Here is a 27,276-nt window from a genome sequence, read left to right as displayed (position 1 = left end):
ATTAACTTACACTAACCCATTAAGTGATTTCTTATGTAAAAAGAATGCTAAAATTCCTTGAGCTACAATCAAGCTTCATGTTTAACTAACTTCTTCCTCACTGTGAGTAGTTTTCCTTAGGTCTAGCCATTTTTTATTTTTACAAATCTCTTTCCCCTTCTCCTAACACACAGACTTTTTATTAACACCATTCATTAATTTTTCTTATCTTCAGCGAATATAAAGGGGAGACTGATATTTCTCAGATTACAAGACTGGAGCTAAAAATAGCATTTAATATCTTATTTCCTACGGTTTTGATCTTGATCACTGGTTGCTCAGTGTTCAAAAGGATATCATTTAAAACATATTCATAGGTTAACTTGGAAATTTTTGCCCTCTGTTACTCCAGGTATATCAATATTTTGTGTTTGCTAAACTAGATGCAGCACTCTCTGTCTGTCTTTCTGTCTGTCTCCTCAAACTCCCTCTCATGGCCATGGATGGAGATGACTGTACCCTAGCAAAACCAGCAGCAGTTTGGCTCTTGGTCCCATCGGTACCCGGATAACAAGTGGGGCTTGAGTATTCCAGCCTGTGCCCTCAGGTTTTTATTTGCTTCACTGAATACATTCTGACCATCCACTTACAGGACTCTAGAAGGTGGAGTGGTGTAAGAAGCCTACAATTGGTTCTTAACCCTTAAGGATTGAGGTTTATAAGCAGAAATATATGAGTAAATAGTAATATCTTGCAGAAAGCAGACTGTGTATCCATATATACAGAGTCCCAGGGCAGGAAGAAGACAATAATTTAGCTATGGGAATGAGAAATGCCTGTATCGGGGTTGTAGCTCTTGAGCTGCTCCTTTTGAGCTGGTAGTAAATGTGAGTGGGAGAAGGCCCTTTCAGGCAAAGGCTGTTTGTAAGGAATGTAGGAGTATTAGAAGTACAGGGTGTGCATGAAAATGGTGAAGAAACATGTTCTCCTGTGGAATTAGAAACTTCTAGAGTAATGCTTGGCACTTAGAAAATGCCTGATTAACATGGGAAGTGAGGAAGGGAACATGGAAAAGAAGCTGCATCAAGATCAAGATAAAAAAGAACTAAAGGGACTGTGCTGTGCTCACACTAAAGGGCATTCTGTGTTCGTGCTTCTGGAGGGTCAGCCTGGGCTGAGTGAGGGGCGTGACAGAGAAGCCCAGTGAGGAAGCTATTGTTTATGTGAACAGAGGCCTGAGCTGTGTGTGACATTAAAAAAATCTGTCACTACCTGGATCCGAGTAAAAGGAGACAAAGTTGTCCAGAGATGATTGTGCCACGGGCTGAGATGTGGTGTCTAACTACAACTCAGTTTAGTGTTAGGGGTGAGAGTAAGGTGAGGAAACAAACAGGCCATCTGCAGAAGGCATTTGTGAATACTCATATTCTGTCTTCCCTGTTGGGCAATTGACTATGTGATGACAGAATAGTTAAGTGATGCTGGACACGAGTTGTAGCTGCCTCTGTTGCCCCTGTAGCGGCGTGACGCATAGCGCTCTCTGGTTACAGATATCAGCGTGGACCACCCTGACGAGAAGTCCATCATCACATATGTGGTGACGTACTACCACTACTTCTCCAAGATGAAGGCCTTGGCTGTCGAAGGAAAGCGCATTGGAAAGGTGAGCTTCTTACACACATCAGCCTGCACCTCTTCTGAGCCCTTGTTCTTCTATGGACTCCACTTTGCCTGTAGCAAACAGTACTTAGTAGTAGTAGAACCCTTGCCTCCCCAAAGATGAGAAGCAGAGTGGTGGTGGGCTCTCTGGAAAAGAACTGAGGAGGGATTTCAGACACAACCTTCCTGCCCTCCTTCCCAGGATATCCACTGTTGAAAATCTAACTGAATTGGCTTCATCCTGGTCAGGAAATCCGACTGACCATGATTTCAAAGGCCTTAGTCTTAGTTCTTTTTTTGTTTCAGTGTAGGCAGAGCTCACCTGCTCGATTTTGTTTCTTTGGTTTTGTCCCCCACCTCCCTGCACCCCAACCCAGAGGTCTCTTTGCTTTTGTAGGAATTAGAAAAATCATTATAGTCTCCTTGGGGGTTGGGTGGCTTGAGAACCAGTTCCCATTGAGTTAGGCTGCTCACAGGTGATAGGCCTAGACTTTGTGCCTTTTTGCACTTAAGTTAAAATGCTTCTGTCAAGGAACAGAACCACAGGAAAGCTGGCCATTGAGAGAGAGAGAGGGGGGGGGGGGGCAGACAGGCAGACATGGAAATATTTGCAGCATGTATGTGTTCCTTGGCTGGTGACACTTGGGTTTTGGTTTTCTAACCCTGCATTTCAGGTGCTTGATAATGCTATAGAAACAGAGAAAATGATTGAGAAATATGAGTCACTTGCTTCTGACCTTCTGGAGTGGATTGAACAAACCATCGTCATCCTAAACAACCGCAAATTCGCTAATTCACTGGTCGGGGTCCAGCAGCAGCTTCAAGCGTTCAACACCTATCGCACAGTGGAGAAACCACCCAAGTAAGATTCAGAGTGTAATGTATTATCATTAGTATGAGAGCAGACATGCAGCAGCCTAAAGACACCTGTTTCTGACGTCTCTGTCGCTGGTTTCTTCTATTAACTCAGTGTCCCTGCTAGTAACCTGTTGTCCTCCTTGCCTGATTGGTACTTGCTGAGACTTATTACATCATATTTCCCCTGAGCCCTATCTAGTAAACTGTACTATTGAGACTCAGGATATGTATGAACCAAAAGAATGATACAAGTCCTCAGTTCCTTCTCAAAACCCTTGCATGCAATGCTTTGTAGATTTTAGGAAGGCAACACAGTGAAGGCAGGTGTGGTAGCACACACCTGGAATTCCAGCACTTGGGGCACTAGTTCAGGAAGATCCTGAGTTCAGGTTACTTGGGACACCATAACAGGATCATGTCTCAGAAGAAAAGTTAGGGTACATATTGATACATAGTGTATATTATAAGACCCTAGACAGATCTGATAAAATGACCTGTAATCAAACATGTGCTGACATTAATACTGTGTTAGGTAAAGACAGTTAATCATTGCATATCTGTTGAGATTGAGATCAAGTTCTGCTACCTAAAAAAGTTCTTTTCTTTTTTTTCAAATGTAAGTGATGTATGCACCTGTATAAGTTTGGAAACGCACCGCTGTGTGCGTGTTAAGGCCAGAGGAGGGCGTGTGGTGTCCTTACACAGACAGGCTCTCTCCACACACCTGAAGCAACACTGCCAGTGGCCCTCCTGCTGCCGCCAGAGCTGTGCCCGCTCTGAATGCTAGTGCTGTAACTGCTCCTCATGCTTGCATAGCAGTGCTCTCCAACGTAACCCTGCACACAGTTCTGAGTGGAGTATTTGATGTGACTGTTAAGTAATGATTATGGACTTTATTCTAATTGTGAAAATTCAGTTGTGAATTCTTTGGTGAGGGAGGTCTTTGAAACCCACTGAAAATTTAGGTTAAACATTTGCTAACTTGTTTATCCACCTCTCTGAAGTAAGTCCATTGGTCAAGACAGTGGCTCCCACCATTCCTAATTCTGAAACCCTTGAATACAAGTCCTTATGTTGTGGGGACCCACAGCCTTAAAACTATTTTCATTGCTATTTCATAATTGCAATTTTGCTACTCTAATGGATTATAATATAAATATCTAATTTTCAGAATATCTAATATGTGACTCTTGTGAAAGGGTTTTTCATCCCCTGGAGGGTCTCAACCCACAGGCTAAGAACCACTGGTCTATGGCCTAAGGTTTAAACCTTGCTTGAGGTTGCTAGTAAGAATACTGTAAAAATACTTTGTTCCCTTGATGTCCTCAAACATCAATCCTAGCAACAACAAGCAGCCACAAAGCAATGCTGTGGTTCCCAGGCATACAGAGTTTACAGAAAAGGATTTTAAAATTTTGTGACTATGTGAAGTACATTTTTCCCTAGTGAACTTTTGATCTTGAAGGAAAAAGGCACAGTAATGATTACGGCTGGTTTTCTCTACTCAGGTTTACTGAGAAGGGGAATCTGGAGGTGCTGCTTTTCACAATTCAGAGCAAGATGAGAGCTAATAATCAGAAGGTCTACATGCCCCGAGAAGGGAAGCTCATCTCTGATATCAACAAGGTGAAGCTGACCCGTGTGCTTGTGTGTTGGTCCCCCTATCCAGCAGGCTTGGGGTTCTCTCTGCTTGATTATTTAGGAGGGCAGAAAAATGCCAAGGTCACTCCCAGCATCCCCCTGTAGATGGCAGGATAACAGAAGGTCCGCTGGAGCTCTGCGTGCAGTGTTGAGACTTTGTCAACAGCCTTGGTTTAGAATTCACCTTGTTACCCAGACCCTCGGTTTAATACTCATTTATGTGAAGCACTCAATTCAAATGTCTTTCTGTTGCATAGAGAGGAACTGGAAATCTGCTTCCACGTGCTTGGAATGTCTGCGGGCTGTGGGCGTAGATGTTGTTTCTCTCTGTCAGAAGTCGTTAGACAGGCTGTTTCCATTGTGGTGCCTTGTATGCCTGCAAGTACAGACTTGTACTGTGGGTATTATTTCCCACTGAATCTAGAAAAAAAAAATATAGAACTGTTCATTTGCACCCAGAATTCTTTGAGCATTCAATGATTAGATTTTTTTTTTTTAAACATGAGGACATTTTCGGGAATGAATTTAATGTGAACAGTCAGGATTTTGAAAGAGAAATTTGGGCATGTGAATTTTTAAAAATATGGCTCTGGGTGGGATGAATGAGAAATCCCTAATATGTTTGCCCTAAAGAAAGTCAGTTTATTTCTTTTATGTGATGAGAGCTATTTAGAAGATGTTGTCGAGTTGCTCCTTACCCTGAAAGTGTTTGCTTCCAAGCTTATGGTAGGCTCTCTGTGCTTTGACCAGAGTGTGTTCCCATGAGGCTATGCTGAGAGAGGAAAATAAATATCTTTTTTTCAAGAGTGGGAATGGGATTTCCCTTCCAAGTCCTGTGATCCTTTGGACAAATACTAGCTGTTGCTGTAGTCAAGGACAGCTCCTTCAACATTACTGGAAACCATGCTTTTCCCCCACTTCTGCAGGCCTGGGAAAGACTGGAAAAAGCAGAACACGAGAGAGAACTGGCTCTGCGGAATGAGCTCATACGGCAGGAAAAACTGGAACAACTCGCCCGCAGATTTGATCGCAAGGCAGCTATGAGGGAGACATGGCTAAGTGAAAACCAGCGGCTTGTGTCTCAGGTTCTGTCTAAATTCTAATGCAAGTTTTTCTGTGGTAGCTAAGCAAGAGGCCTCGGAGCCCAGGACAGCACTTAACAAGATCCAGTGTTTGAAGTTGCTGACCAGCCCGTTACTTCCATTTGCACAGAGAGGCTGTTTAAAATTTCTGATACACTTGTCTGTTTCTCTAACTCGTCATAGACTTGGAGGGAGCAGTTTGTTCAGAGCCTCAGACTATGACTCACATTTGTGTAAGCTTTAAAGGTTCCCCTTGTTCTTTTCTCTCAGCATCTGACCAATCATCCTCTCAAATTCCCTCGGCTGGACAAAGTCCTACCAACTTCAATATCTTAAGTCAGGTGGTTGGTTGGCCCTCTGTTAAATGAGAAGCTGCTTACGTAATGTTGGGAACACATCTGAACTCAACTGGAAGTTTGGAAGGGTCCAGTGGCATAGGAGACTCAGAAGGCAAAGGCAGCTTCATACTGTGTTGCCCCCACCCCCACCCCTGTTCAGGTGACTTATATTTCTTTTTGTTCTGTCTCTGTAGGACAACTTTGGGTTTGACCTTCCTGCAGTTGAGGCCGCCACCAAAAAACATGAGGCCATTGAGACAGACATCGCTGCTTACGAAGAACGAGTTCAGGCAGTGGTGGCCGTGGCCAGGGAGCTTGAAGCAGAGAACTACCATGACATCAAGCGCATCACAGCGAGGAAGGACAATGTCATCCGGCTCTGGGAATACTTGCTGGAACTGCTCAGAGCCAGAAGGCAGCGTCTTGAGATGAACCTAGGATTACAAAAGATATTCCAGGAAATGCTTTATATTATGGACTGGATGGATGAAATGAAGGTAACACTTGACCAAAGAAAGCAGGGGAGGCCAGAGCTGATTCAGTCAGACCTTTTCTTTGTGGGAGGGAGTCATGCACTGTGTTCTTTCGAAAAGCCAGACGGAGGCCACAGTGCTCATAAGCTGGCTGGCTCGTGGCCTGAATGAGATGAGCGCCATGGAAAAGTTGTAAGAAAGACCACTTTATAGTCCAGATCTGTTGTAGTGATTTAGAGTGATCCTAAGCATATACCAGTGGAGAGAATCGTGCTTTTCCCCTTCATTGCTAATATGTTCTGTGATCTGTGTATTACAGATACTGTTCTAGGATCGTGTATGTAGATGGGAGGGTGGTGGTTAGCGCAGGCCAAGAGCCAGGAAGCCAGAATTCAGGTCTTAGTGCCGTATCACTTCCTCTCCTTCTAACCAGCTTTCTTCGTCTCTTTAGCCTCTCAGGAGCTGGGGTTGTGGTAAGATGGACGGGCTGCTGTGGGGCCGAATGATCATGGCTGCAGTGCTGCTTTGTGCTTTCTCCTCTGGCACTTCTGAGCCTGAAGTCATGCCATTGTGTCTCAGCCCTGTGCCTGTTGGTTTCTCTGATGTAGAACATAGGGCACCATCTTTCCTGATGAGCAGCTTTTGAGCTGGAAGGCTTTTATCCCTGAGAACAGAAGAGAATAGTGTTTACACCGTCCTCTTCTCTCTCAGAACACTGTTTCTTACATAATAGAACGCTGCTCCTGGATGTCAATCTCCTGTTCCTTGCCTCTTAAGCTGTGCTGACAGAGGGACAAGGTCAGCTGATGACTCAGTTTCCCTCTGCTGTTGCCCCACACCTACAAATGTTTCCATCTTTTAGAATAGAAATGTTCATAAACTCTAGCAAAGATGTGATTTTTCACTTTATAAATTTTACTGTGCACACTATAATTCAGGTTAACATAGTTTCCTGGGAACTGTCAAGACTGAAATAGAAATTTTTATCTGAGGGTAATGTGGAATGGTAGATGGGAGGAAAGTTTGCAAGTTGAATGAAGAACAAGAAATTTCCAGTGAGTTCAAAATGGTATGTGTGCCTGACTGTGGTCTCCTTACTAGTTAAAGATGTGGCACCTGACCATGGCTTCCTTGTTGTGTCAAAGATGTAGCATATGAGCGTTAAGTAGATTCTCCTATTGATTATGTATCTAGTATAAAGGCTCTTGGGTCCCTTAAGAGAACACCTTCCATTTTGTGTTTTTAATGTAAATTTCATTTGCTTTTACCAAGGCACATGGTCCTTAGTTCATTGTGTCTTTCCTGATCTAGGTCTCATGGTTGTTTTGTTCTGATATATTTGGCATTGTCTTGACCAAAAGTGGCCAGTGACAAACCAGAGGGAAGGAATGGCAAGGATGCTAATCTGCTCATCTAAAGATGCTCATACACTGAAATCAGAGTTGTGTTCACAGGTGTCATTTCTGTCACCATTTGTATACAGGTGCTATTGCTGTCTCAAGACTATGGCAAACACTTGCTTGGTGTTGAAGACTTGTTACAGAAGCATGCCCTGGTTGAAGCAGACATTGCAATCCAAGCAGAGCGCGTAAGAGGCGTGAATGCCTCTGCCCAGAAGTTTGCCACAGATGGGGAAGGTAAGAATGGGCTGTTCTAGGCATTATCACCTCAACAAATGGGACTTGTAAGTCACTGCACCATTTTAGGTTTTCTTGGAGGACCATTACCTCTAGGTCATAATGTGTCAGGACAGTGTTTTGTTTTTGTCTTTAGTACTTCAGCACTGTCTTTCTGAAACAAACACATATTTTCCTCAAATACTCAAATGCCATCTGGTTTTGAGAGCTCTGGCATCTGGCAGTGAAAATGTTTCCAGTCCATGCTCACTAAAGATGTGTGCTAACAGCCCACTGTGATTGGTTTCTCAACCAGCTTGCAGCTTTGACACCTAGTCACATGCTGTTGAGGAAGTTGAGAAGGTCTGAGCCTTGCTTCTTTACCAAATAAACACAGCTACTCACTTCCATATGATAGATGTGCTTTCTTGATTTATAAGTGATTCCTTTGTCTACAGTTGGGCCAAAAGAGCAGTGCCTGTCATGGCCCCTTCTTCCTGTTCTAGTCGGAATCTCAGGAAGTGCCCTATTACTTTTTATATGGCACTGCTTAGACTGGAGCTAAGCTAGAACAAGGAGCACAGCTTACTGTCTGTGAATGAACAGGATTATTGGAGACTCAGCATTCTTTCCTTGGTGTTACAACAGGCTACAAGCCATGTGACCCCCAGGTAATTCGAGACCGTGTTGCTCACATGGAGTTCTGCTATCAAGAGCTTTGTCAGCTGGCAGCCGAGCGGAGGGCTCGCCTGGAAGAGTCCCGTCGACTCTGGAAGTTCTTCTGGGAGATGGCAGAAGAAGAAGGCTGGATACGGGAGAAGGAGAAGATCCTGTCCTCTGATGATTACGGGAAAGACTTGACTAGCGTCATGCGCCTGCTGAGCAAGCACCGGGCATTTGAGGATGAGATGAGTGGCCGTAGTAGCCACTTTGAGCAGGCCATTAAAGAAGGTGAAGACATGATTGCAGAGGAACACTTCGGATCAGAAAAGATCCGTGAGAGAATCATTTACATCCGGGAGCAGTGGGCCAACCTGGAGCAGCTCTCAGCCATTCGGAAGAAGCGCCTCGAGGAGGCCTCATTACTGCACCAGTTCCAGGCTGACGCTGATGACATTGACGCTTGGATGTTAGATATACTCAAGATTGTCTCCAGCAATGATGTGGGCCATGATGAGTACTCCACACAGTCTCTGGTCAAGAAGCATAAAGATGTAGCAGAAGAGATCACCAACTACAGGCCCACCATTGACACGCTGCATGAGCAAGCCAGTGCTCTTCCACAAGCGCATGCAGAGTCTCCAGATGTGAAGGGCCGGCTGGCAGGAATTGAGGAGCGCTATAAGGAGGTGGCAGAGTTAACACGGCTAAGGAAGCAGGCTCTGCAGGACACCCTGGCCCTGTATAAGATGTTCAGCGAGGCTGATGCCTGTGAACTCTGGATTGACGAGAAGGAGCAGTGGCTCAACAACATGCAGATCCCAGAGAAGCTGGAGGACCTGGAAGTCATCCAGCACAGGTGAGTGAAGCTACTACCTGGGTGCCGAGGCTATGGACCGAAACATAAGCCATTGGAGTCATAACCCTTTTGAATTGCTTTTCTCAGATTTGAGAGCCTAGAACCAGAAATGAACAACCAGGCTTCCCGGGTTGCCGTGGTGAACCAGATCGCACGGCAGCTGATGCACAGTGGCCACCCCAGTGAGAAGGAGATCAGAGCTCAGCAGGACAAACTCAACACGAGGTACGCATGAGCTCCAATGTGCCTGCTTGTCCCCATGTGGCTCTGGTGAGGGTGAGGGCGCTTGCCCAGCTTTGCTGTCAGGAGTTTCCTGCACAGGTTCACTGGCCTTGTGGCATGGATGTTGTGACATTGACATCTGCTTTTCCCACGTATTCTCGTCCGTGTTTTGCAAGAAGCAGCTTTTAGGGTGAGGTTACATTATTCAAGACACGGGTCAAAGTTACCAGCATCTAGCTTCTCCCCAAATTAAAGTTAGAGCCTTGGTGTACCCAGTATGGTAGAAGACAGACAGCAACGTAGGGCCTGTGTTGTCCCTTTAAGTAGAAGTCTAGAGCAGGACTCTGTAAAGAAGCGTGATTTGCTGAAGAAAGCCTCAGTTATCAAGGAAGACCCCTGTCCTGCCCCTGTCTTTTTGTGGAGCAGACCTATTTGAGTAGGTTGTTCAAATCTTACCATCAGTCTTTGGCTTGGGAAAAGATTCCTCCAGAGCAGTTTTGAGATGTGTATGATAAATCCAGCAGGCACGAATTATTAGACGCTGTGGGACAGATACGTCCTGTTCACTACATTGCACCACATTGCACTGTTTGATTGACATTTACTGGGTGACATAATTTAAAAACACACAAGTAAAAACAGAGCAAGTCAGAGAAAGATAGAAAGGAAGAAAGTGAGGCCGCTTCAAGGCTGGCTGCTCCCTCAGGACCCACCATACATTTCGTGTCCCTTCTCATGCTGCTGTCTGTGTTCGCAGGTGGAGTCAGTTCAGAGAACTGGTGGACAGGAAGAAGGATGCTCTTCTGTCTGCCCTCAGCATCCAGAACTACCACCTCGAGTGCAATGAAACCAAATCCTGGATCCGGGAGAAGACCAAGGTCATCGAGTCTACCCAAGACCTCGGCAACGACCTGGCAGGTGTCATGGCCCTGCAACGCAAGCTGACCGGCATGGAACGAGACTTGGTAGCCATTGAGGCGAAGCTGAGTGACCTGCAGAAAGAAGCCGAAAAGCTGGAGTCCGAGCACCCTGACCAGGCTCAAGCTATCCTGTCTCGGCTGGCCGAGATCAGTGACGTGTGGGAGGAAATGAAGACAACCCTGAAGAACCGAGAGGCCTCTCTGGGAGAGGCCAGCAAGCTGCAGCAGTTCCTACGGGACTTGGATGACTTCCAGTCTTGGCTCTCGAGGACCCAGACTGCTATAGCCTCAGAGGACATGCCCAACACCCTGATGGAGGCAGAGAAGCTTCTCACACAGCACGAGAATATCAAAAATGAGATTGACAATTATGAGGAAGACTACCAGAAGATGCGGGACATGGGTGAAATGGTCACCCAGGGACAGACTGATGCCCAGTACATGTTTCTGCGGCAGCGTTTGCAGGCCTTGGACACCGGCTGGAATGAGCTCCACAAAATGTGGGAGAACAGGCAAAATCTCCTCTCCCAGTCCCACGCCTACCAGCAGTTCCTCAGGGACACAAAACAAGCGGAAGCTTTTCTTAACAACCAGGTAATATTCCGCATGGCCTTGGCTTCCATCCTTTTGAAACAGGCCCTGGCCGATGTTGGAAAGTTTTGGCTAAGCAGCAGACTTAAGCCACGCCTACATGAAATTAGATGTATTATTTTGAGACAGATGACCCTCACCCCCAACTCTTCATGGCATTGAAACCCCTCATCATGAAAAGATCTAGAATTGAAAATTTCCAAGGAAGCTGTTTTGCCTTCCAAAGTGAGCAAGTTTTGGGGGATTATTTTTTTGTTCTAGAAAGATCAAGAACTTCACCCACAGATGCAAAGCAGACATGAGAGTAGTAAAAGCAGCTGCGGATGGCAGCCTGTATTGGGGTTATAGTGTCTCTTAAGAGGGAGTACAGAGGGACTACTGGTGCTCTTGTGGACTTGAGAGGCCTCTTAGCTGACAGACCAAGCTTTGCTTATTGTGGGGAAACCTATTTATATAACATTAACCACTTAGGGAAATAGAGCAACTGAAGGATTGTCCTCGGGCTAGGTGTGTGTGTGTGTGTGTGGTTGTTTTTTTTTTTTTTTTTTTTGTCTATCAGACTTTTAATTTTACCCGATTCATAAATTATTTTATGGAGTGGAAATACAGTGAAACAGGATTTATAATATCTTTGTTGAAATGTAATGTCATTCTGGATTTTTTTTTTCTCCTCTTTTAAAATAAGGAGTATGTTTTGGCTCATACTGAAATGCCCACCACCCTGGAAGGAGCTGAAGCAGCCATTAAAAAGCAGGAGGACTTCATGACCACCATGGATGCCAACGAGGAGAAAATCAATGCTGTTGTGGAGACTGGCCGCAGGCTGGTGAGCAATGGGAACATCAACTCTGACCGTATCCAGGAGAAGGTGGACTCCATTGACGACAGGTACAGTGTTTGAATGTCCTTGGGACTGTGGGTTTGGGCACTTATCAGAATTGCATCAAGCCACCCAGCAAGTGAGTGACTGGTAGTGACTCCCTGAGTGTGAGTCTTGTGAAGTGTTTATAGATGACCTCAGTAGATGGCCTGGAAGCCCATATGCTGAGCAGACGTCTTCCATAAGCTGCACTCTTACAGTTGTCCTGGTGGCTCACCTGAGGGGACCTTGAAAGCCAGAATGTTCTAGCCCAGGCCATAGTTTTTAAAGGTCTGTATATTCTGGATCTGAGTCCTGCCCTGTACTGGGTAAAGTGGGAGGCCTGTGCAGTTCAGTGTTGAGCTGCACTGCTGAGTCAGTTGTGGGCTGGTCATGTAGATAGTCATTAGCCTCTGTTGTAACAGTTCCCTTTTGCCCGCAGTTTAGACTGAATTTAAGGTCTTCTTCTGAGGCTGATATCAAGGCTCTTCATCTGTCTTTATGCAGTTCAAAAGAGCTGCTTATTGCCCCATCTTGCTTTCCACTTCTAAAGGGGTCTCCTGGGCATCCAACTTAAAGTAAGACGAGTTACAGTTCCCTGAGTTAGCAGTCCCAGTTGTCTTGAACCTCCATATGTTCTAAGGGTGCATCTATAAGATACAACTTGTACTATAATTTTGTGTGTGTTGACTTTAAAAACAAATATTCTATCAAAATCTTAAGTAAATGTGAAAACCAAAGATCCTCCGGTTTCTAATATTTAAGAAAGAGAGAAAAACAAGAATTCCTTCTTTTCTAATGTCAAGTCTCATTTTGTGAGTGTAATATGCCTTGTTCCTCCACATGAGGTGCAGATACTGGTTTCCCCAAGACAGATGTGGCTCCTAGATGTGTGCATTTGGACAGACATGCCGCTGGTTTGCTGCCTCCTGGGCTTATTTATGTGTTCCGCTGAGTAGCAGCTGCATAGGGCTGTTGGAAGCTGGTGGCTCTGGAGTCAGGTGACTGCTAGATTTCAGGGCTTTCTTAGGATATCTCAAGGTTGTTTTTGTTTTTTCAGGAAAGCATTTCTCTGTTATCCTGGAACTCGCTCTGTAGACTGGCCTCAAACTCAGAGATCTGCCTGTGCTGACATTATTTCCGAGTCTACAGAACAAGTTCCAGGATAGCAAGAGCTACACAGAGAAAGCCCGTATGGGGAAGGAAGAATGTACCACCACACCCAGCCAGGATTCTCGGGTTTAAAGCCAAAGTAGAGAGAACATTCTTTACTATTGCTAAACACAAGCCGGGCGGAGAGGGCGCCCATGTTGACTCTGTAGCTGTCTGTCTTCTCAGCAGCTGACATGGACTGGATTCCACTGTGACTTCACCATCCCTGAAGGCATTTAAAATGAAAGCTGAAGGATTTCTGTGGATGGATCTGAGAGTTCCAGGGGCTGTAGAGACACATGATAAATAAATATCTAAACCTTCGGGTCTATTTTCTTGTGCAAAGACACTTGCTCAAAGCCTTCTTGTGGAATGTAAAGCTACAGTATATGCGTGCTGAGAAAATATGGGTGCAGGTGACATCAGCTCAGAACCTTCCCTGAGGGTCTGAAAATGGGAGGGCATCTCCTGCCCAAAAGGAAGATTGTATCAGTGTCCAGACAGCGCCCTTCTTACCTCACCCACAACCCCAATTTGAGACATTTCTAAGTTTTTCTTTTATGAGTGCCACATACTGTCACCAGGAAAACTTTCAGACATGGAAACTGTCTCTGTTTTGTGATACAGTCTTACTCTTAAGCCCACGCTGTTCTCAGACTCACAGCAATCCCTTTCTAGTCCTGGGTACACAGGCACACACCTCCATACAAGACCTCATTCCCAGTGTTACAGTGTTATCTGAGAGCATACTCTGTAAAAGCCAGGCTCACTCCCATCCCCCGCACTCAGCAATGCCTTTGGACTTGAATCTCCTTCATGCCATCACTGTCAGTGAATTGTTCTTAAGCACAGAAATCTGCATGTGTGAGACTTGACTGCATAAGAAGTACATGCAGATTCTGCCTGGTGGTCTCTGTTAAGGAGAAATTGTTGTCATTCTATTATTTCAGTGAGCATCAGGATGCCCATTCTAGTACTACGTGGGAGTCTCTGCCTCTGTGGCATTTGCATGGGATGCTTCTAGGAAGGGAATGAAATCAAGGCTATTGTATTTTGCCACTGGGTGCAACTCAAATGATCTTCCACTGGAAGAGTTATTAAATTTTCCTGTAAATAGCTGGAATTGGAGGGTAAGGGCTGTTTAGAAGTGTTCTTGACATTCCTTCCCCATTATTCCTTCAGCCCAAGGTCATGGCAGTCTTGCTTTAGTTTGTGGTTTCTAAAACAATAGTAGTGACAAAGTAGCATGCCCACTTTTTTTTTTTTTTTTTTTTTTTTTTTTTTTTTTTTGAGGTCTTTTAATAGATCAGTAAGATATAATTTTTTTTAATTGAACAACTTTATTTTTAAAAGCATGCTCACATTTTAAGTGTTAAGATCCCCTTGTCCATGGGAGCCTGTAGGAACCCTTTCAGCTAAGAAAGAAAACAAAGTCGCTTTATCCAACATTTTCTTCTTTCTTTTCTTCTTTCCTTTCCTTTCTTTCTTTCTTTCTTTTTTTTTTTTTTTTTTTTTTTTTTTTTGCTTTTTGTTTTGTTTGTTTGTTTGGTTTTGGTTTTGGTTTTGGTTTTTGAAAGCAGGATTTCTTTCACAGGCCCTGGCTGTCTTGTAACTCACTCTGTCTCCCAAGTACTAGAATTAAAGGTTCATGCCACCGTTGCCCAGCTGTGTTTGATCTTAGGAGCCCTTCAATATTCCTCAGTTGAGAATTCTTTGTTTAGCTCTGTACCCATTTCTTAATAGGATTGTTTGATTCTCTAGAGTCTAACTTCTTGAGTTCTTTGTATATATTGGATACTAGCCCTCTATCAGATGTAAGATCCTTTCCCAATCTGTTGGTTGCCATTTTGTCCTTTTGACAGTGTCCGTACAGAAGCTTTGCAATTTCATGAGGTCCCAAAAGTGTCCTTCCTTATCTTTTTTGATACCTTTTGGTTGAAATTTTATTTTATTTGATATTAGAATAGCTACTCCAGCTTGTTTCCTGGGACCGTTTGCTAGGAAGTTTTTTTCCCGGCCTTTTCCTCTGAGGTATTGTCTGTCTCTGTCTCTGAAATGAGTTTCCTGTATGCAGCAAAATGTTGGATCCTGTTTATGTATCCAGTCTGATAGTCTATGTCTTTTTTTGGGGAATTGAGTCCATTGATGTTAAGATATATTAAGGAATAGTGATTGTTGTTTCCTATTATTTTTGTTGTTAGAGGTAGAGTTATGTTTGTTTGCTTTTCTTCTTTGGTGTCTGTTGCAAGAGAATTAGTTTCTTGATTTTCCTAGGGTGAAGTTTCCAGAGTTTTCCATCTTTTATCCTTTGTAGGGCTGGATTTGTGGACAGATGTTGTATAAATTTGCTTTTGTCCTGCAATATCTTGGTTTCTCTACCTATGGTAATTGAGAGTTTTGCTGGATATAGTAACCTGGGCTGGCATTTGTGTTCTCTTAGGGTCTGTATGACATCTCTTCAGGATCTTCTAGCTTTTATAGTCTCTGTTGAAAAGTCTGGTGTAATTCTGATTGGTCTGCCTTTATATATTACTTGTTATTTTTCCCTTACAGCTTTTAGGATTTTTTATTTGTTTTAAATATTCCATGTTTTGACTGTTATGTGTCGGGAGGAGTTTCTTTTCTGGTCCCATCTATTTGGAGTTCTATGATTGTTGAAGATATTTACTCTGCCTTTTAGTTGGGAGTCTTCGACTTCTTCTAAACCTATTATCCTTAGGTTTGGTCTTCTCGCTATGTCCTGGATATCCTGGATGTTTTGGGTTAGGAGCTTTTTGGTTTTTGCATTTTCTATGTTGTCTTCCGCCCTCTTCCATCTCTTGTAGTCTGTTGGTGATGCTTGCATCTGTGACTCCTGATTTTTTTCTTAGGTTTTCTATCTCCAGGAGTCTCTCTTTTTGTGTTTTCTTTATTGTTTATTTCTGATCCAATAATTCCTTCACCTGTTTGGTTGTGTTTTCCTGTAGTTCTTAGTGATTTTTGTTTTTCCTCTTTAAGGACTTCTATTTGTTTGTGTGTGTTCTCCTTTAATTGTTATCCACCAGCTTCTCCAAGATCTCCATTATCATCATGAAGTATGGTTTTAAATCTAAGTCTTGTTTTTCTGGAGTGTTTGGCAATCCACTACTTGCTTTGGTGGGAGAGATAGGTTCTGATGTTGCCAGGTTGTCTTGGTTTCCACTGCTTAGGTTCTTTCGCTTCTCTCTTGCCATCTTGTTATCTGTGATTATAGGTGATCTTGTTGTCTCTGACTGGAGCCTGTCTCTCCTGTGGGTGTGAGGGCCCGTGGGCTCAGGAAGAAAATTGCTTCTGGGTGTTTCACTCTTTGTGGGCAGGCAGTATATTCTGATGGCAGTGACTCCATTCTGTCTCTGTGGGCTCAGGTGGGAAAGCTCTTGTGAGGCTGTTCTGGGAACTCAGCCTTCTGCGAGCGGGACCTGAGCGGGTCGTGGTCACTCGGCCCTTTCACCCGGCAGGAAAGGACCTGATTCCAGAGTGCACCACCCTATCTGCCCTTGGAGATCACCAGGAATTCCCTCCCAGTACAGCCGGTGAGGGTATGTGGGGGGCTTAGGGCTTATCGTAGGCTCAAGTGGGAGAGTGCTTGCGAGGCTGTTCTGGGGTCTCCGCCATCTGAGGGCAGATCCCCAGGTGTCTTCTGATGTAGTTTCTTCAGATGTCACAGCACTTTTCTCACTCACTTGTACTGCTCAAAGGAATGGAGGGCATCCCATCCCAGAGGCTCACACAGCAAAGAATTGCTTTGAGAATCACAGTGGAGGCCCATCTCTTCATATGAACCTCAAACTCAGCTGAGGGTAACTTTGACCTTCTGGCTCCCTGCCTCCAGCTCAGTAGTATTGAGATTACAGGCGTGCACCACCTTGCCATTTTGTATGTTGCTAAGGAGTAGGTGGGGTGCCTTTGTGCAGGTCCCTACCAGCTGACCCACACCTCGAGCTGTATTCCTGATCTTTAACCCTATCCTTCACTTTAGCCCTTCACTTCATACCTTCAGTGTAGCCAGGCTTTCTTGCAAAGATTACCAGGAGAGTTAGGACTTGTCTTTAATACTTGTTGACCTTTACCACTGAGCAGCAGTCATCATTGCGTTGAATCCCTTTGCTGGGGTTCACTCTGCTGGTCCGGTTTCTGGAGACCTGGCCTGTGGGACAAGAAAGATGTTTGCCAGAAAATTAGGATTTATACGAGCACCTGCTCCTCATGCCACCGTTTACCAGTGTCAACAACTGTCCGAATCTCACAGTTTGGGAGTTTGGGGTTTTAGTTTTTTTTGCTTTGTTTGTTCTTTGTCTTAAGGTTTTGGGATTTGATTTAGAACCTTAGCTGCCCCATCAAGAGTAGCACTGGATAAGCATGTGACCCCAGACGCCTGAACTTTTTCATCTGTGGAGTCTGCAGTGATGGCTTCCCAAGATAGAAACTTATCAGAGAATATTTCTTAAGGATATTAAAGCTGGGTGTGGTAATGCATACTTTTAATTCTAGCACTTAGAAGACAGAGACAGGCCTTTGTGAGTTCAAGGCCAGCCTGGTCTTTTTAAAAAAAAAAAAAAAGATGGTCTTAAAAGAGAGAGATAACTGCATGATTTATTTATTTCAGTGCTGTTAACTAGTAGGCCACCTCTCTGGCCCAAGAATTACATATTATGTGTATTTTTTTTAACCTTGTAGGAATTTCTAGAGAAATAAGTTTCAGATTTTTTACATTGTCCATAACAGGGTCGTGTGCACAGTGCACACTCAGATCTTCTCTTCTAGAATTAGATTCATTTAAATGTATGCAGGGACCATCATTAGCTTACGGTATGTTTTTGACAGACATTTGGGTCTCTTTTGCACCTACTGTGGCATACCCATTTGAAGGATGCTAAAATTTCTCTATTTTTGCCTCTGTCAGATAACTTACAAACTGTAAGCAAACACTTCTCAGTACACGCAAAAACTCAGCTTGTAAATTCCACACATAATTATTTTTCATTACTTAATTCTTTGGACAGACACAGAAAGAATCGAGAAGCAGCCAGTGAACTTTTGATGAGGTTAAAGGACAACCGTGATCTACAGAAATTCCTGCAAGATTGTCAAGAGGTATGTTCCCCTTCGGTTATCCTCAGTGTCTTCCTGCAGCAGAGCAAAGCCATTGAATCGTGAAATCAGGGAAGTTAGGAGTGTGTTAGGGTACCATGCCCCTGTCAGCCCACTGGAGCGACCACACTTACCACCGGCAGTTTAGATTGTCCATTCATCTATGTTTTAGGGTACTGTAGAGTCGGGCTATCCTTAAATTACCTACATTCGGCCATTTTCTTTTAAGTTAAAATTTACAGCATACTTCTCACAAACAACTACTTCTGGCTACCACGTTGGACACATACAGACGTAGATACTCTCCATCATTTCAAAAACCTCTGCTGAGCAGTGATGCCCAGAAGTACCCTGAAAAGCATTTGCTGTTATGTTTTAACTCTTTGAAATAAGGTACATTTAAACACCATAGAAGGAAACAACTTACTAAATACTGAAACTGTTTCTATATATTAAAAACCAGAGATGCTATAGGGGCTAGGGAGATGCTTGGGGGTTAAGAACACTGGCTTGCTCTTCCAGAGGATTCATGTTCAGTTAGACTCATCTGAAATTCCAGTTCCAGGGGAATCTGGCCCCTTCTTGACTTCAGTATGCACTGCCAGCACATAGTTACACAGCTGTACATGTAGAGAAAGCATGCATAAACATATTATAAGTGTAGATAAATCTTTTTAGAAAAACAGAAAGTTTAAAACTATAATCCAGATTTTTTCTTCATTAAGGCCTTTAAAAAAAACTTTAGGCCAAGTGGGACTCTGCATGTCAAAAGCCAAGTATTAACATGCAGTATTAATCTCATGATTCCCTCCCCCACACCATAAAAGCATAAACAAACTTTGAAAACTGAAGTTAACCAAGAAAATATATTCTCTCTGCAAGCTAGCTGGGGAAAAGTATGTAGCAAACTCCGTATGTGTGAATTCATGAACACATCATATTTCTCCATCTGCCAGAGAACTACAGTGGAATTCAGTCCTCCCTAGTTTATTAGATTAATTTCTTTTGACCCCAAAATGGGATCCACAAGAGAGTGTCGGAACCTGAGGGCCAGGGACCAGGACAGAATATAGTGTAACTCATCATAGACACCTTATATATGAACATTTAGCTATATAGTACAACAGACATAGTAGATCTTTTGCAACAAAAGGCATTTGTGTCCAGTAAAGAGACCACAAACCTTATAATATGCTCCGGCAGATAAACCGTGAAAAGGACGTCCCTAAACTAATCTGCTTAGATTCTGTCAGCTGTGAGCACCCATGTTAGGAAAAATGCTGCTTCTGAGTGTTAGAAGTATTAACTGTTTAGAGAGAATATTTACTCAAAGATGAATCCATGTTCCAAGCAAACACAGAGCAAGTGTGCTTTGAAGGGAGCCAGAGTGTGCAGGAGAGAATCACCACCATACATGGCTTTTCTTTTATTACCCTGATGTTTGCCTTGAAACAGACATCATCTGAGACTGTGTTCCTTCAGCCAGAGACTTGATGGATTCTGGTACACCTGCTCTTTTTTGGTTTTGTGTGTGTGTGTGTGTGTGTGTGTGAGAGAGAGAGAGAGAGAGAGAGAGAGAGAGAGAGAGAGAGAGAGAGAGAGAGAGAGAGAGGAAAGTCGTACTGTAGTTTAAACCAATCTGGAACCTACTTCTGCTGTAAAAATTAAGTTATAGATATTAGCTACTACTCCCTAGTCTTGCTTCCACTTTTAAAGGGCAAGTTAATATAATGAAATTGGTGGCAGAACCATGGTAAAGGTCAGGCTAAATCTGAGAAAAGATATGTAGTTTTCTACATGACTACTGTGCCAAGTCCCCCGGGTTCCATGTCTCTTGTTTTGCTGTTGTTCTCTGAGATTCCTTAAAGTAGGCACAGCCACATTGACTGCTAAGAATGTTGGCTGTCCCAGCATATAGTCAGCATGTGGCAAAATTTAGGTTAGATTCGTTGGTTTTGAGACACTCTGTATATTGATGACCCAAGAAAAGAAAAAGTATCACACATCCCTGTCCTGCAGACATCCCTCACTCTGCCTCATTTAAATATGCCCAGTTAAAGCGTCTTTTGGGAGTGGAGGTCATATAGACCAGCCTTACATTTGACTCTGTTTTATGATAGTAGTTATTTCCCTTGTAGCCAGAGGTTACTATTACTGGCGTTTTGTGTTCAAGGTCCAGAGAATCCACAGGTTTGTTGACCTCCCCCACCCTACAACCCCCTAGCACACACACTCATACACACTCCTTTCTCCTGGGTGCCTTGGCTGACGGAAGCAAGGATTTTAAGATCTGCGTGTATTGCCCTCTTAAGGAGTGAGGGCAGCCGCTGCACTAGGTTATCGTTAGAACAGGGTCTACTTGCTCTCCTCAGATACCTATGTGGGGAACATCTTAATTTTCACAGTGTGGTTTTAGTGGAATGTCCAAAAACATCTGAAGGCTGTGGCTGGCGGGTTTATTCTCTTAGATGTACTTGTAGTTTTCTGAAGTGGATGGTTTGGTTGATTAGGGGTTGTTCTCTTTCTCCCGGGAAGGCAGCACAGACTTGTCCTGCACAGGACTGAGTTCTGTACTGAGTCTTACTCAGTGATTAAAGAAAGCATTTTTCTTTCTTTCTTTTTTATTTTCTCCATCTGCATAGTGATCTTTTCTGCAGAGAAAGAGCATATTCTGACATGACCTTTGTGAGTGCCCACAATAATTACTTGGCTCTGGTTCCAGAATGGTGGTAGAAGGCTCGAGTACTCGCTAGTTCCATGGATCTACAGCATAGTGCTGTTCTCCAGATCCTTTATCTGTAGGATGATATGCTGAGCAAAGAGCACATTGGTTTATAAGTGTGATTTTTATGTAGTGCTTTCTTCTTTAAAAAATGCTCCTTGTGTGTTATGAATAGTGAACATATGTGTGCACTCTGTGCGTTACCCACAGGGATTCTTATCATTTATCTCTTTTCTTAGATTGGACAAATGGCCTTAGCATGTCACATCACATTTTAGCCACTCAAATTGCTGGGAAATAGTCGAATTCTTTTAAGTGTGAAAATGTACTATTTTTATTGTTGTTTGATCAATCAGTGGTCTTCCATTACAAAGGATTTGCCCCTGCTGGTTCTCCTTCATGATGACTAGCACAAGAAAGATGGAGCCAGTACCTAGAGTTTTTATCCATTCTCAAAATCAGCAGTTCTCTTGTGACCTGCTTTGCCCTCCTTGACATTTCATAAAGAACAGACCCACTGCTGTTGAAGCAAATATAAGTCGCAGCCTTTCCCAGAAAAGCGCAGATACTAAAAGGCTTCTTTGGTTTCCTGTGCCATTGTAGACTTGGAGACATGAAACCATGAAGATGTTTGGGTGCATACTCACAGTAAGCAATTACTGCTTTAAACATAAGCTCACTGTCACCCACCCAGGTAAAGTGAGATGATCCCAGAAGACACTTATAGCCCAGCTGTGTATAGACTATTGTATATCTCTGGCCTGGCCACTTGTAGACAAGCAGCACCAAGCAGGAGCCAGCTTGGACTAAAAGTACAGACGAGATGGGTCAGAGCCCAGTTAAACCAACTCCTACTTCAACCCTCACATAATTCACTTTAGTGCGACAGCAGCTGGCAAACTTTGTGTAGCTTTTAAGAATTCACTTTCAAGTATATATGGTGGTCTTAAAGTCAAGTTCTATGAGGTATCTTAGTCTGAACGGGAGGCTCCTTTGACAGGTAGGGGCTACAGAAAAACTGGTGACCATGATTTAGAATTGACAGACAAAGAATGGGTGTTGTTGCATTAGCTCCATGGTGAGCAAATTGTTCATGTTCTTTGACATTCCCACACATCACCCAGTAAGATAAATGAGCAGGTTTATGGGTTGTTTGTTTGGTTCTTGTTTTTTTTTACGAGACAGGGTTTCTCAGCGTAGCCCTGGTTGTTCTGAAATTCACTTGTAGCCCAGGGTAGCCTCAAACTCATGAAGATCCACCTGGCCTTTACCTTCCAAGCCTTGAGACTAGAAGCATGTGCCACCACTGCTGTACAGATTGTTTTAAAATGTATGGTTGCCAGACGAATTAATGACCGTCATGGTGATCATTCTGTAGCTGTCACAGGTATCTGGGGAGGAAACAAACTGTGTTTTTATGGGAAGCCGGCCAAGGCTGCCGTTGAGTTAAAAAGTTGCTTTGGAGTTTTTATACTTCTGGGTTTAATGTTAGGTCCACCATTTGTATCAAACTTGGCTACAAGATGGCTCAGCAGTTCAAAGCCAAATATTTGCCTGTCTGTTGACATAGAAAATGTAATAATATATCAAGAATGGAATCCTCTCTGGGTAGGAGTTAAAGGTTAAATCTCTGAGTGTGGCTTCTAAAACCTTCTTGCTGTTTTACCCTAGCTGTCCCTCTGGATCAATGAAAAGATGCTTACAGCTCAGGACATGTCTTACGATGAAGCCAGAAACCTGCACAGTAAATGGTTAAAGCATCAAGCATTCATGGCAGAACTTGCATCCAACAAAGAATGGCTTGACAAAATTGAGAAGGTAGGTCCAATTATTTGGAGACTCTTCCCTCTCCCTTATCTCCATATCTTATCACCTTGGTAAACAGGAGGGCATAAGACAGGGAAGAGGGAGGAGAGGAAATAAATTCCTTTTTGGAGCCCTATGTCATCAATTACATAAGTTACACAGCCAGAAGCAATCCCCTGCCTCCACTTACAGTTTCTGACATCTGTCCCACAAAGGACAGAGAAGCAGAAACCCAAACACGTGGCTTTGGCTCATCTTTCAGTGGCTGCCAGGTGACCAGACAGTACTGATGGACCATGTTCCTACCTTCCTCAAGGCCACTGGCCATAAACCTGTGTTGCTTTATGCGCAGCTTCATTAGATACAGTTACATAAATTTTAAAATGCTGATGTTTTCCATCTTGTGTGGGGAGTGGTGTGACTTCTGTACGCCAGGCATTAACTGTGTTAGTCCTTGCACTGTGTATTCACATAGGGAGATTCTGTGCAGTGTGTGTTTCTCACCCTCCTGTCCCTTCATTGTCAGACTCCTAAGAATTAAAATTATGTGTTACATGTGGTTGTTGGAGCATGAAGTTGTGGATTATAAACAATAGATTACAGTTGAAACTGTTAGGCCATGCAACACTTGACTGCTTACATCGCCTGAAAGGGTAGAGAAGGTACAAAGACAGTGTTTATTTTACTGAACAGTAACTTCCTAGGCGACTGTAGAGAGTGGGGGTACCAGTGGGTCAATCTTAGATCAAATGCTCAGAGTTCGAGTTTTGTTTTTCACAGTGACATTTTTTCTCTTGCAGACTGTCTATTTTTAACCTCATTGGTTTGTATTCTCCAGGAAGGGATGCAGCTTATTTCAGAAAAGCCAGAAACAGAAGCTGTGGTGAAGGAGAAACTCACCGGTTTACATAAAATGTGGGAAGTCCTTGAATCCACAACCCAGACCAAGGCCCAGCGGCTCTTTGATGCAAATAAGGCTGAGCTCTTCACACAGAGCTGTGCAGATCTTGACAAATGGCTCCATGGCCTGGAGAGCCAGATTCAGTCTGACGACTATGGCAAAGACCTTACCAGTGTCAATATTCTGCTGAAAAAGCAACAGGCAAGTGGGCAGACAGTATTCTCTCTGGGCTGTGCCCGCTTCATGACTTTCTTCTTGCATGGGAAGAGATTTTGCCACCAGAGAAATGCCAGCAGTATACTTCTTCACAGGCAATAGAAAGATTCATTAGTAAAACTGTTGAATGTCTGTGTACAGGGATTTTTCTTTTAACATCTAATTGATGAGTATTACTACCATTCAGTGGTTGAGTGAAATATTCATCAATATGAATTAAAAATAATCTTATTTATCTTCTTTCCATGTAATATCTTAAATAGGTGATGGTTGAACTGTTCGCTATGTACTCTGAATTATTATCTACTTGGTAGAAGGTAGAGGAAATAAACATTTTTTTAAAATATTGTGATAGGTGGTTCTGAGGGCAGGTGAATTTACCCTGAGTTAATGAGAAAACAGTTGTATTAAAAGTATTATCGGATATAGGCTGGAAAGATGGCTTAATGGTTAAGAGCACTCACTGACTGCTCTCCCAAAGGTCCTGAGTTTAATTCCCAACAACCACATAGTGGGTCACAGCCATCTGTAATGGGATCTAATGCACTCTTCTAGGGTGTCTGAAGACAGCTACAATGTACTCATCTAAAATAATTTTTTTTAAGTACATCATTGCTGAGAGATGGCTCAGCTGTGAAGAGCAGTAGCTGCTCTTCTAGAGGACTTATGTTTAAGTCCCAGCACCCATCCACTGTTGGTAACTCCAGTGTCAGGGAACCCAGCATCTTCTCCTGACTTCCATTTGCACTTGGCACACAGTGACATGTTTTGAGGAAATGGCTTAGACAACAAAGTTGTTTTCCTTGTAAACTAAGGATGTACTTGTAATCTCAGTGCTAAGGAGGCAGAATCAGGCTGTGTAGTCCAGCCTTGATTGATTGATCAGCTCCAGGCCAATGAGACCTTGTTCAAAAGAAGGTGGGGGTGGCATTCCCAAGAATATCACCCATGTTTATCTAATGGTCTCCATATGCAATATACACAAATCGCCACACAGTCACAAACATGTGCATGCACTCATACACCCTTTTGGATTTGGTGGTTTGGTTTGGTTTGTTTTTTGAGACAAGATCTATAGTTCTAGCTTGTCCTCAAACAGTGGTGTGGTGGGTATAGGCAAGGCTGACCTCAAACTCAGAGACTGACCTGCCTCTGCCACTGAGTGCTAGGATTAAAGGTATGCACTGCCACACCCAGCTACACTATTTCCTTTTAAAGGTAGTAGTGGTCCACTTTTCCAGTGGCTTCTCTCCTAAATAATTTATGATATTTACCTAAGCCCAGCAATTTTACTTAGAACTAGTCGCTGCCGAAACAGTCTTGGCTGAATTCTAAGCCTGGTTTTTTTTCATTCAAACTGACATTCACCCTTTTGCTACAAGGTTGGCTACTTTGCTCTTGGACCTACTATGCATTAATAAATTTAGTTGAATGTTACTTCAAGCTTTAAAGTCCCTAGAGACTGGATGTTTTAAACATTAGATGGTACGCTAGAGTACTCACTGGCACTCCATTCCTTGGCCTCTCTGATGTATAGGTTTCTACTCCTCAGTCGGCCTTAGCCAGTTTGAAAAACACAGTTCCAAACAGAGTCTCTGTGTCCTCTGGATCTGATGCACTCTTGCTCCCTTAGATGCTAGAGAATCAGATGGAAGTGCGGAAGAAGGAGATCGAGGAACTGCAGAGCCAAGCCCAGGCACTGAGTCAGGAGGGGAAAAGCACCGAGGAGGTAGACAGCAAACGCATCACTGTACAGACCAAGTTCATGGAGCTGCTGGAGCCCTTGAATGAGAGGAAGCACAATCTGTTAGCTTCCAAGGAGATCCACCAGTTCAACAGGGATGTGGAGGACGAGATTGTGAGTAGCCCTCGCGTGCCTTCAAGTGGATGGTTGCTTTTCTGTCGTATTACCTCAGACCGTGTCATTGACTTGAGCCCTCCACACTGTAGTGCTCTGTCCCCTCACCTGCACACAGGCACTGTCTTCTTTCTGGAATTCTAAAGACACACCAGAATTTTAATGCCACTAGAACTGGACTTAAACTAACCACAGGGCTCACAGACTGTCCAACACCAAGGATGGAATATATACTGGCCCCCTCGGAGGGAAGGCTGGACCTTCTTCCCCACAGCTCCCCTTGTCCTCCTTCTGCTCTGATTGGACTGTTTCTTTGTTCTTCGTGTGGTTCTGACCACTTCTTACTCTCAATTGTTTTCCAGCTGTGGGTGGGCGAGAGGATGCCTCTGGCTACGTCCACAGATCACGGCCATAACCTCCAAACTGTGCAGCTGCTAATAAAGAAAAACCAGGTAAGCGCTTCTGCCAAGGCTGCCTGTGCCTGCTGGACCACTGTGTCGTAGCAGATGAAGTGAGAGGCTCTCAAGGGTTTTAATTCTGCGCAACACCAACATTTCAAAATAAGAGCTAGGCCATGGCCATTTAGCAAACTGTTTTTGCCTCTTCTGCACAGACCCTTCAGAAAGAAATCCAGGGACACCAGCCTCGTATTGATGACATCTTTGAGAGAAGTCAAAACATCATCACAGACAGCAGCAGCCTCAGTGCCGAGGCTATCAGGCAGAGGCTTGCTGACCTGAAGCAGCTGTGGGGGCTCCTCATCGAGGAAACTGAGAAGCGCCATAGACGGCTGGAGGAGGCGCACAAGGCCCAGCAATACTACTTCGATGCAGCTGAAGCAGAGGCGTGGATGAGTGAACAGGAACTGTACATGATGTCTGAGGAAAAGGCCAAGGTGAGAGGTGCTTCCCGGCTCCCATGAGTTGTGCCTCAGAAGAGTGACCTACTCAGATCCTTTCAGCTGCTGACTACATAGTGTGCTTGCACACACTTTGCTTGTTTGAGACAGAGCTTTGCTAATATAGTCCTGGCTGGGCTAGCCTTGAACTCACAGAGATCTACCTCCCTTGGTCTCCAATTACTGAGATTACAGCATGCCCTACTGTGCCTTCTGGAATTATTCATAAAATTGCTCATGCTCTCCAATATGTAAAATGGTTTTAAGACTATTAAAAGTGCTTTAAGGTTATAGAATGCTATTGCAGATACGTAACAGACTGAGCGTTTTAGCTAGCTGATTTACATTAGACTTACCAAGCTCCCTTCTACCTTACAGCAGCCTTGGTCACACTCCCATGTTTCCCTTTGCAGAAGCCGCTATTAGTCCCTGCTAATGCACTCTGCTGTGTCTGTTCATAGCTATATTATACTTGTTTTGTTTTCTTTCTTTCTGAGGACCCATCCTGTACCACCCCACTGTGCAGTTAATTTGTGACCCCAGGCATAGCTTTTACAGTTTTGATGGTCTCTTTGTTTGCAGGATGAGCAAAGTGCTGTCTCCATGTTGAAAAAGCACCAGATTTTGGAACAAGCTGTTGAGGACTATGCAGAGACAGTGCACCAGCTCTCCAAGACTAGCCGGGCGCTGGTGGCTGACAGCCATCCCGAAAGGTGAGTGACACTTTAAGAATGAGGGTACCCAGGCTGTTGATTCTTTAGTGAAGGTTTCTTAGTCACCTGTCCCAAAAGAAAATGGTACCGTTCATCATACAGTAGTGGTAAAACAGATTATTGATCTAAGAGCTTGTGGTGAGC

The 27,276-nt window shown here is 43.8% G+C and overlaps 1 protein-coding gene across 1 annotated transcript in view; it reads left to right on the top strand.

The window, feature by feature from the left end:
- Window positions 1-27,276, top strand: part of SPTBN1 (spectrin beta, non-erythrocytic 1) — a 153,192-nt gene that overhangs the window by 105,939 nt on the left and 19,977 nt on the right. Inside the window, exons 8-24 of the mRNA XM_080909295.1 lie at window positions 1,530-1,642; window positions 2,313-2,500; window positions 4,005-4,122; window positions 5,064-5,222; window positions 5,752-6,054; window positions 7,514-7,667; window positions 8,295-9,165; window positions 9,253-9,390; window positions 10,145-10,901; window positions 11,584-11,786; window positions 17,931-18,021; window positions 22,412-22,558; window positions 23,385-23,648; window positions 25,297-25,521; window positions 25,884-25,973; window positions 26,135-26,416; window positions 27,002-27,132. Coding sequence (XP_080765421.1) covers window positions 1,530-1,642; window positions 2,313-2,500; window positions 4,005-4,122; window positions 5,064-5,222; window positions 5,752-6,054; window positions 7,514-7,667; window positions 8,295-9,165; window positions 9,253-9,390; window positions 10,145-10,901; window positions 11,584-11,786; window positions 17,931-18,021; window positions 22,412-22,558; window positions 23,385-23,648; window positions 25,297-25,521; window positions 25,884-25,973; window positions 26,135-26,416; window positions 27,002-27,132 — 4,234 coding nt within the window. The remainder of the gene's footprint in view (window positions 1-1,529; window positions 1,643-2,312; window positions 2,501-4,004; window positions 4,123-5,063; window positions 5,223-5,751; window positions 6,055-7,513; window positions 7,668-8,294; window positions 9,166-9,252; window positions 9,391-10,144; window positions 10,902-11,583; window positions 11,787-17,930; window positions 18,022-22,411; window positions 22,559-23,384; window positions 23,649-25,296; window positions 25,522-25,883; window positions 25,974-26,134; window positions 26,417-27,001; window positions 27,133-27,276) is intronic.

The sequence above is a fragment of the Micromys minutus genome (assembly GCF_963924665.1).
Source record: "Micromys minutus genome assembly, chromosome: 1".
NCBI classification, from domain to species: Eukaryota; Metazoa; Chordata; class Mammalia; order Rodentia; family Muridae; genus Micromys; species Micromys minutus.
This window is presented reverse-complemented; position numbering and strand designations above follow the sequence as displayed.